At 62.8% G+C, this 10421-nt stretch overlaps 1 protein-coding gene across 1 annotated transcript in view; it reads left to right on the top strand.

Annotated features, from left to right (window-relative positions):
* Nucleotides 1–335: 335 nt before the first annotated feature.
* LOC134434541 (tenascin-X-like) overlaps nt 336–10421 on the top strand; it is a gene marked incomplete at both ends in the record, with an annotated part of 48187 nt that continues 38101 nt past the window's right edge. The window contains 8 exons of the mRNA XM_063183212.1: nt 336–563; nt 2939–3051; nt 5244–5397; nt 5959–6293; nt 6735–6885; nt 7840–7929; nt 8587–8880; nt 9701–10057. Of these exons, the coding sequence (XP_063039282.1) occupies nt 336–563; nt 2939–3051; nt 5244–5397; nt 5959–6293; nt 6735–6885; nt 7840–7929; nt 8587–8880; nt 9701–10057 (1722 nt within the window). The remainder of the gene's footprint in view (nt 564–2938; nt 3052–5243; nt 5398–5958; nt 6294–6734; nt 6886–7839; nt 7930–8586; nt 8881–9700; nt 10058–10421) is intronic.

Below are 10421 nucleotides of genomic sequence, written 5' to 3'. Positions count from 1 at the left end.
TCATTGGTGGGTTTTGGGGGGTCATTTTGGGGGGTCATTTTGGGGGGTCATTGGTGGGTTTTGGGGGGTCATTTTGGGGGGTCATTTTGGGGGGTCATTGGTGGGTTTTGGGGGGTCATTTTGGGGGGTCATTTTGGGGGGTCATTGGTGGGTTTTGGGGGGTCATTTTGGGGGGTCATTTTGGGGGGTCATTGGTGGGTTTTGGGGGGTCATTTTGGGGGGTCATTTTGGGGGGTCATTGGTGGGTTTTGGGGGGTCATTTTGGGGGTCATTTTGGGGGGTCACCGTGTCTCACCCCTCTGTCCGTGTGTCCCCCCCTCCCCCCCCCCCCACAGGCCGCTCCGTGCAGCTCTGCGCCCCCCCCGCGGGCGGTGCCTGCGCTTGCCCCGCCCCCTCGGGCGAGGCCCCGCCCCCGGCGCCGCCCCGGCCCGCGTGTCCCCGCGGCTGCAGCGACCAGGGCCGGTGCGAGCGGGGCCGCTGCCGCTGCTTCCCGGGCTGGAGCGGCCCCGACTGCGGCACGGCCGCCTGCGCGCCCGGCTGGGGCGGCGCCCGCTGCCACGTGGGTGCGTCACGGTGTCCCCAGTGTGTCCCCAGTGTGTCCCCAGTGTGTCCCCACGGTGTCCCCAGTGTGTCCCCAATGTCTCCCCACGGTGTCCCCAGTGTGTCCCGAAAGTGTCCCCAGTGTGTCCCCAGTGTGTCCCCAAGGTGTCCCCAAGGTGTCCCCACTGTGTCCCCAAGGTGTCCCCAAGGTGTCCCCGCAGTGTCCTCAGTGTGTCCCCAAAGTGCCCCAAAGGTGTCCCCAATGTGTCCCCATGGTGTCCCCACGGTGTCCCCAAGGTGTCCCCACGGTGTCCACAAGGTGTCCCCAGTGTGTCCCCAGTGTGTCCCCAGTGTGTCCCCACGGTGTCCCCAGTGTGTCCCCGCAGTGTCCCCACGGTGTCCCCAGTGTGTCCCTAATGTGTCCCCATGGTGTCCCCGCAGTGTCCCCAGTGTGTCCCCAATGTGTTCCTGCGGTGTCCCTGCGGTGTCCCCAGTGTGTCCCCAGTGTGTCCCCAAGGTGTCCCCAGTGTGTCCCCAAGGTGTCCCCAGTGTGTCCCCACGGTGTCCCCAGTGTGTCCCCGCAGTGTCCCCACGGTGTCCCCAGTGTGTCCCCAGTGTGTCCCCAATGTGTCCCCACTGTGTCCCCAATGTGTCCCCATGGTGTCCCTGCGGTGTCCCCAGTGTGTCCCCAGTGTGTCCCCACGGTGTCCCCAGTGTGTCCCCAAGGTGTCCCCAATGTGTCCCCAAGGTGTCCCCATGGTGTCCCCAATGTCTCCCCACGGTGTCCCCAGTGTGTCCCGAAAGTGTCCCCAAGGTGTCCCCAAGGTGTCCCCACGGTGTCCCCAGTGTGTCCCCATGGTGTCCCTAATGTGTCCCCAGTGTGTCCCCAAAGTGCCCCAAAGGTGTCCCCACAGTGTCCCCAATGTGTCCCCATGGTGTCCCCAATGTATCCCCAATGTGTCGCCAATGTGTCCCCACGGTGTCCCCTCGGTGTCCCCAATGTGTCCCCAGTGTGTCCCCAGTGTGCCCCAAAGGCACCCCCTGTCCTCCCCACCCGGGCTGGGGCGGCGCCCGCTGCCACGTGGGTGCGTCACGGTGTCCCCAGTGTGTCCCCAAGGTGTCCCCAGTGTGTCCCCAGTGTGTCCCCACGGTGTCCCCAAGGTGTCCCCAGTGTGTCCCTAATGTGTCCCCATGGTGTCCCCGCAGTGTCCCCAGTGTGTCCCCAATGTGTCCCCACGGTGTCCCCAGTGTGTCCCCAAGGTGTCCCCAATGTGTCCCCAAGGTGTCCCCAAGGTGTCCCCAAGGTGTCCCCACGGTGTCCCCAGTGTGTCCCCAAGGTGTCCCTAATGTGTCCCCAGTGTGTCCCCAAAGTGCCCCAAAGGTGTCCCCAGTGTGTCCCCATGGTGTCCCCAGTGTGTCCCCACGGTGTCCCCAGTGTGTCCCCAAGGTGTCCCCAAGGTGTCCCCAAGGTGTCCCCAGTGTGCCCCGAAGGTGTCCCCACAGTGTCCCCAATGTGTCCCCATGGTGTCCCCAATGTATCCCCAATGTGTCGCCAATGTGTCCCTACGGTGTCCCCTCGGTGTCCCCAATGTGTCCCCAGTGTGTCCCCAGTGTGCCCCAAAGGCACCCCCTGTCCTCCCCACCCGGGCTGGGGCGGCGCCCGCTGCCACGTGGGTGCGTCACGGTGACCCGCGGTGTCCCCTGTGTGTCCCCAGTGTGTCCCCACGGTGTCCCCAAGGTGTCCCCAGTGTGTCCCTAATGTGTCCCCATGGTGTCCCCGCAGTGTCCCCAGTGTGTCCCCAATGTGTCCCCACGGTGTCCCCAATGTGTCCCCAAAGTGCCCCAAAGGTGTCCCCAATGTGTCCCCAAAGTGCCCCAAAGGTGTCCCCAATGTGTCCCCAAGGGGTCCCCAAGGTGTCCCCAGTGTGTCCCCAAGGTGTCCCCAAAGTGTCCCCAAGGTGTCCGTGCCCTATCCTCACGGTGTCCCTGCACTGTCCCACACTGTCCCTGAGCTGCCCCCACAGTGTCCCCACTCTGTCCCCACGGTGTCCCCGCTCTGTCCCCACGGTGTCCCCGCTCTGTCCCAGCTCTGTCCCCACTCTGTCCCCACGCTGTCCCCGCTCTGTCCCCGCTCTGTCCCCGCTCTGTCCCCACTCTGTCCCCACGGTGTCCCCGCTCTGTCCCCACGCTGTCCCCACGGTGTCCCCGCTCTGTCCCAGCTCTGTCCCCACACTGTCCCCACGGTGTCCCCACTCTGTCCCAGCTCTGTCCCCACTCTGTCCCAGCTCTGTCCCCACACTGTCCCCACGCTGTCCCCGCTCTGTCCCCACGCTGTCCCCGCTCTGTCCCCGCTCTGTCCCCGCTCTGTCCCCACGGTGTCCCCGTTGTGTCCCCTCAGAGGTGCCCTGGGTGTCACCCCGCCTGGCCTCCCGCACGCCGACGTCGCTGCGCATCACCTGGGGCCAGCCCCCGGTGCCACCCGACGGCTACCGGGTGACACTGGTGCCACTGGTGAGTGGGGACACGGGGGTGGCACAGCGGGTGACACTGGTGAGTGGGGACACGGGGGTGGCACTGGTGCCACTGGTGAGTGGGGACACGGGGGTGGCACAGCAGGTGACACTGGTGAGTGGGGACACGGGGGTGGCACTGGTGCCACTGGTGAGTGGGGACACGGGGGTGGCACAGCAGGTGACACTGGTGAGTGGGGACACGGGGGTGGCACTGGTGCCACTGGTGAGTGGGGACACGGGGGTGGCACAGCAGGTGTCACTGGTGAGTGGGGACACGGGGGTGGCACAGGCACAGGAGGGGACACGGGGGTGGCACAGGAGGGGACACTGGTGCCACTGGTGAGTGGGGACACGGGGGTGGCACAGGGGCAGGAGGGGACACTGCTGCCACTGGTGAGTGGGGACACGGGGGTGGCACAGGGACAGGAGGGGACACTGGTGCCACTGGTGATGGGGACACGGGGGTGGCACAGGAGGGGACACTGGTGCCACTGGTGATGGGGACACGGGGGTGGCACAGGGACAGGAGGTGACACGCGGGGGTGGCACAGGGATGGGAGGGGACAAGTGGGCGTGGCACAGGGACAGGAGGGGACACAGCGGGAACAGGGACATGCCAGGGGCACCGCCCCAGTGCCACCGTGTGGCCACAAGGGGAAGAGCCCAACATGTCCCCAAATCATCCCGGTGTGTCCCCAAGGTGTCCCCTTGTGTCCCCCAAAATGTGTCCCAAACATGTGCATGCCCCCAGCATGTCCCCAGTGTGTCCCCAGTGTGTCCCCAGTGTGTCCCCATTGTGTCCCCAGTGTGTCCCCAACGTGTCCCCGCTGTGTCCCATGGTGTCCCCAGTGTGTCCCCAATGTTCCCTGTGGTGTCCCCATGGTTTCCCCCAGTGTGTCCCCAATGTGTCCCATGGTGTCCCCAGTGCTCCCTGTGGTGTCCCCAGTGTGTCCCCAATGTTCCCTGTAGTGTCCCCATGGTTTCCCCATGGTGTCCCCATTGTGTCCCCATTGTGTCCCCAATGTGTCCCCATAGTGTCCTATGGTGTCACCAACACGTTCCCAGTGTGTCCCCAGTGTGTCCCCAGTGTGTCCCCAATGTTCCCTGTGGTGCCCCCATGGTTTCCCCAGTGTGTCCCCAGTGTGTCCCCAATGTTCCCTGTGGTGTCTCCACCACGTTCCCGGTGTGTCCCCATTGTGTCCCCCAATGAGTCACCACCCTGTCCTCACTGTGTCCCCCAACACGTCTCCAAGGTGTCCCTCAAGCTCCCAACACATTCCTAGGGTGTCCCCAGTGTGTCCCCATTGTGTCCCTGTGGTGTCCCCAGTGTGTCCCCAGTGTTCAGTGTGTCCCTGTGGTGTCCCCAGTGTTCCCTGCGGTGTCCCCATGGTGTCCCCCAGTGTGTCCCATGGAGTCCCCATTGTGTCCCCATTGTGTCCCCAGTGTGTCCCAGTGTGTCCCCAGTGTGTCCCAGTGTGTCCCCAGTGTGTCCCTGTGGTGTCCCCAGTGTGTCCCCAGTGTGTCCCTGTGGTGTCCCCAGTGTGTCCCCAGTGTCTCCCTGTGGTGTCCCCTGCGTGTCCCCAGTGTTCAGTGTGTCCCCAGTGTCCCTGTGGTGTCCCCAGTGTGTCCCCATTGTGTCCCCAGTGTCCCCGTGGTGTCCCCAGTGTGTCCCCAGTGTGTCCCTGTGGTGTCCCCAGTGTGTCCCCAGTGTGTCCCTGTGGTGTCCCCAGTGTGTCCCTGTGGTGTCCCCTGCGTGTCCCCAGTGTTCAGTGTGTCCCCAGTGTGTCCCCAGTGTGTCCCTGTGGTGTCCCCAGTGTGTCCCCAGTGTGTCCCCAGTGTGTCCCAGTGTGTCCCCAGTGTTCCCTGCGGTGTCCCCATGGTGTCCCCCAGTGTGTCCCATGGAGTCCCCATTGTGTCCCCATTGTGTCCCCAGTGTGTCCCCAGTGTGTCCCCAGTGTGTCCCCAGTGTGTCCCTGTGGTGTCCCCAGTGTGTCCCTGTGGTGTCCCCTGCGTGTCCCCAGTGTTCAGTGTGTCCCCAGTGTGTCCCAGTGTGTCCCCAGTGTGTCCCTGTGGTGTCCCCAGTGTGTCCCCAGTGTGTCCCCAGTGTGTCCCAGTGTGTCCCCAGTGTGTCCCCGTGGCGTCCCCGTGGTGCCCCCGTGTCCCCCTCACTGTGTCCCCGAATGTCCCCAGGATGACCCGGTGGCCATGACGACGCACGAGCTGCCCAGCTCCGCCGTCGCCTTCTCGGTGACAGGGCTGTCCCCAGGCCGCCCCTTCGAGCTGCTGGTGCAGGCCCGGCGGGGGCCGCACCTGGGGGCACCCGGGGTCCTGCGGCTGCGCACAGGTGGGGACACCTGGGGACACCTGGGGACACCTGGGGACATGGTGGGGACACCTGGGGGCACGGTGGGGACATGGCAAGGGGTGGGGAAACAGGAACGGGGTGAGGGTGGGGATGGCATTGGGAGGAGGGTGGAGAGAGGGTCCTGCACCTGTGCACAGGTGGGGACACCTGGGGACACCCCAGGGACACCTGGGGACACGGTGGGGACACCTGGGGGCACGGTGGGGACATGGCAAGAGGTGGGGAAACAGGAACGGGGTGAGGGTGGGGATGGCATTGGGGTGAGGGTGGAGAGAGGGTCCTGCACCTGTGCACAGGTGGGGACACCTGGGGACACCCCAGGGACACCTCAGGGACACCTGGGGACCCCTGGGGACAAGGCAGCGGGCACAGAGATGGAGTGAGGGACACAGCAGGGACAGGAGTGGCAGTGGGGACAGTGGGTGGCATGGGGACAGGGACAGGATGGCGTAGGGACAGTGGGGATGGCACAGGGATGGGGACAGGGATGTCCCCAGTCTCTGTGGCACATTGGTGACACGGCTCCCCTTTGCTCCACAGCGCTCACCCCGTCCGTGCCCCACCACGAGGGGTCCCCGGGGTCACCTCAGGGCTCCCTGGGGTCCCCAGCAGTGGCACCATCAGCCCGAGGAGCCCCAGAGTCCCCAGGGTCCCCAGGGTCACCGGTGTCACCCCTGTCGCCAGACTTGTCCCTGGGGTCACCCGGGTCCTTGGGGTCACCAGCATCTCCCAAGGTTCCAGCATCTCCAGCAGCTCGAGGGTCCCTGGGATCGCCAGCTCCCGCGAGGTCACCGGTGCCACCAGAGCGCCCAGGGTCACCGGTGCCACCAGAGTCCCCAGGGTCACCAGTGTCACCAGAGTCCCCAGGGTCACCTGTGCCACCAGAATTCCCAGAGTCACCAGTGCCACCAGAGTCCCCAGGGTCACCTGTGCCACCAGAATTCCCAGAGTCACCAGTGTCACCAGAGTCCCCAGGGTCACCAGTGTCACCAGAGTCCCCAGGGTCACCGGTGTCACCAGAGTCACCAGGGTCACCAGTGTCACCAGAATTCCCAGAGTCACCAGTGTCACCAGAGTCCCCAGGGTCACCAGTGCCACCAGAGTCCCCAGGGTCACCAGAATCCCCAGGGTCACCAGGATCCCCAGGGTCATCAGTGTCCTCAGAGTCCCCAGAGTTCCCAATGTCCCCAGAGTTCCCAGAGCTGCCAGGGTCCCCAGTGTCCCCAGGGTCTCCTCCACCCCCATGGTCCCCAGAGTCCCCGTGGTCCCCAGAGTCCCCGTGGTCCCCCCTGTCCCCAGGCGTCCCCTCCCTGCAGGACCTGGTGGCCCGGCTGTCCCCGTACGGTGGCTCCCTGCTGCAGCGTCTCGAGAGCCACCTCCGGGCCACCAAGTTCCCTCTGCGTGGCAACCAGACGGTGCCGGGGGTGGCCCGTGCCATCCTGGCCTACATCCTGCGGCGGCACCCGGGCCTGGGGACAGCGCGGGGACACGCAGGTGGCTGTGGGGACACTGGGGAGGGACAGGGGGGGGAAGGAGGGCTCAGGGATGGGGGGACAAGGGAGGGACATCGTGGAGAGGGGAAGAGATGGGGGAGAGGAACAGCAGAGTGAGGGGATGGTGGGACAGGGACAGGGACAGGACGGGGACAGGGACAGGGACAGGGACAGGGACAGGACGGGGACAGGACGGGGACAGGGACGGTGGGATGGAGGGGATGGGGATGGGGAACAGGGAGATGGGGAGAGAGGAACATCAGAGTGAGGGGATGGTGGGACAGGGACGGGGACAGGACGGGGACAGGGACAGGGACAGGGACGGGGACAGGATGGGCACAGGGACGGGGACAGGGACAGGGAAGGGACAGGGACAGGACGGGGACAGGGACAGGGACAGGGAAAGGACAGGGACAGGACGGGGACAGGGACGGGGACAGGGATGGGGACAGGGACAGGGACAGGGAAGGGACAGGACGGGGACAGGGACAGGGACAGGGACAGGGAAGGGACAGGGACAGGGACAGGGACAGGGACAGGACGGGGACAGGGACAGGGACAGGGACAGGATGGGGACAGGGACAGGGACAGGATGGGGACAGGGACAGGGACAGGGAAGGGACATTCCAGGGAGGGTGGGATGGAGGGGATGGAGAACATGGAGGATGGGAGAAAGGAACATCAGAGTGAGATGGATGCAGGGAGGTGGGAATGGGACAGGACAGGGACAGGGAAGGGACGTTCCAGGGAGGGTGGGATGGAGGGGACAGGGGGACAGGGGGACAGGGACAGGGAGGATGGAGAGGATGGGTGGACAGGACGTGCTGAGAAGGAGGAGGAGCACAGGGATCAGGGGGAAGGACATGCTGGGGAGGGAAATGAGAGATGGGGTGTCAGGGATGTCCTGTAACGCACTCTCTGGGGACAGGGGACGGTGGAAACCAGGTGGAAGTGCTGGAATGGGGGGACTTGGACAGGATGAAGGTGACGGAGCCATGGAGGGACGTGAGGAAAACAGGTACAGACGTTGGGAATGATGGATGGGATGAGCTCAGGGGTTGGATTTGATGGCTCTTAAGGGTCCCATCCAGTTCAGAAGATTCTGGTATGGAGAAAGGATGGATGGATGGATGGATGGATGGATGGATGGATGGATGGATGGATGGATGGATGGATGGATGGATGGATGGATGGATGGATGGATGGATGGATGAAAGGATGGATGGATGGATGGATGGATGGATGATGGATGGATGGATGGATGGATGGATGGATGGATGGATGGATGGATGGATGATGGATGATGGATGGATGGATGGATGGATGGATGGATGGATGGATGGATGGATGGAGGGATGATGGATGGATGGATGGATGGATGGATGGATGGATGGTGGATGGATGGATGGATGGAGGGAGGGATGATGGATGGATGGATGGATGGATGGATGGATGGATGGATGGATGGATGATGGATGGATGGATGATGGATTGATGGATGGCCCATGGATTAGAGAGATGGAGAGACTGATGAATGCAGACATGAATGGAGGAGGAGATGGATGGATAGATGGAGGGATAAGGGAGGGATGGATGGAGGGAGGCTGGAGATATGGATGACCATGCGAACGGACAGACAGCTGCCTGTGCCCACATTGTTCCCACTCCATTGCAGTCAAACCAGAGCCAGAAGAGCAGCGTCCATCCCGGCCAGCCCTGGGTGACCTGAGGGTCTCGAGTGTCACGCCCAGCTCTGTGCAGCTGCACTGGAGCGTCCCCCAGGGCTCCTTTGACTCCTTCACGCTGCAGTACCGGGATGCCCAGGGCCAGCCCCAGGCCCTGCCCATCGATGGCGGGTCCCGCTCGGTGACAGTGCCAGGGCTGTCCCCGTCCCGCCGGTACCGCTTCCACCTCTACGGGCTGAGGGGTGAGAAGAGGATCGACCGTGTCTCCATTGATGTCATCACAGGTGAGGGTAGATGGATGGATGGATGGATGGATGGATGGATGGATGGATGGATGGATGGATGGATGGATGGAGGGATGATGGATGGATGGGTGCATGGATGGAGGGATGGATGCATGGATGGAGGGATGGATGGAGGGATGGATGGATGGATGGATGGATGGATGGATGGATGGATGGAGGGATGGATGGATGGATGGATGGATGGATGGATGGATGGATGGATGGATGATGGATGGATGGATGGATGGATGGAGGGATGATGGGGGGATGGATGGAGGGATGGATGGATGGATGGATGGATGGATGGATGGATGGATGGATGATGGATGGATGTATGGAGGGATGATGGGTGGATGGATGGATGGATGGATGGATGGATGGATGGATGGATGGATGATGGATGGATGTATGGAGGGATGATGGGTGGATGGATGGATGGATGGATGGATGGATGGATGGATGGATGGATGGATGGATGGATGGAGGGATGGATGGATGGCTGGATGGATGGAGGGATGATGGAGGGATGGATGGTGACTGCGATGGGTAATGATGGATGGTGATGATAATGATGATGATCAATGGTGAATGGGTGTGAGGGCAGCTTGCTGGAGGTTTGATGTATCAAATCAGTGATTTGGTGGCTGGATGATCCAAATGAGGGAGAAGTTAAAGAATCGGTTGAAGCAAAAGGTGCCTGTGAAGAACCGTGCTTGAATGGATGAGTTGCTGATGAAGGCCGGAATGAATGCTCCAGGAGATGAAAGTGTGGATGGATGTTCAGAAGGACATACCCATCACCCTCACCTCTCCATCACAGCTGCAGAAGAGCCAGAGGAGCAGAACTTGCCCTCAGAGGAGCCCCAACAGGAGAAACCCCAAACTGAGCCCCCAGCATCAGAGTCATTCCCAGCAGGAGCAGAGCTGGGGGAGCTGAGGGTCTCGAGTGTCACGCCCAGCTCTGTGCAGCTGCACTGGAGCGTCCCCGAAGGCTCCTTTGACTCCTTCACGCTGCAGTACCGGGATGCCCAGGGCCAGCCCCAGGCCCTGCCCATCGATGGCGGGTCCCGCTCGGTGACAGTGCCAGGGCTGTCCCCGTCCCGCCGGTACCGCTTCCACCTCTACGGGCTGAGGGGCAGGAAGAAGATCAACCATGTGTCCACCGAGGTCATGACGGGTGAGGAGGATGGTGAAAGGGATGGAGGGATCCCAAAAGGGAGCCATCAAGGGGTCCCATACCCATCACACACCCGCCAGCCGGCAGCCATTGACTCAGCACCATCTCGTCAACCATCAACCTTTCCACCAACATATTCACTGGCATCTCCCATCATCCATCATCCACCATCAGCAGGCGGAACTATCAATTATCCATCGTCTTCATTGTCATCCATTATCTTCATCTACCATGAATCGTGATCACCATCTTCCATCAATTATCATGCATCCATCTGTCCTGCCATGCTTTCCTCTCCCTCTGTCCATCAAGGATGGTTTCAGTGATAAAAAATCAATGGAAGGTTGCTCATGGGAGATTGGTG

This window comes from Melospiza melodia, unplaced genomic scaffold, assembly GCF_035770615.1.
Source record: "Melospiza melodia melodia isolate bMelMel2 unplaced genomic scaffold, bMelMel2.pri scaffold_382, whole genome shotgun sequence".
NCBI lineage: Eukaryota > Metazoa > Chordata > Aves > Passeriformes > Passerellidae > Melospiza > Melospiza melodia.
The sequence above is the reverse complement of the archived record's forward strand: the minus strand, read 5'-3'. Positions and strand labels throughout refer to the sequence as shown.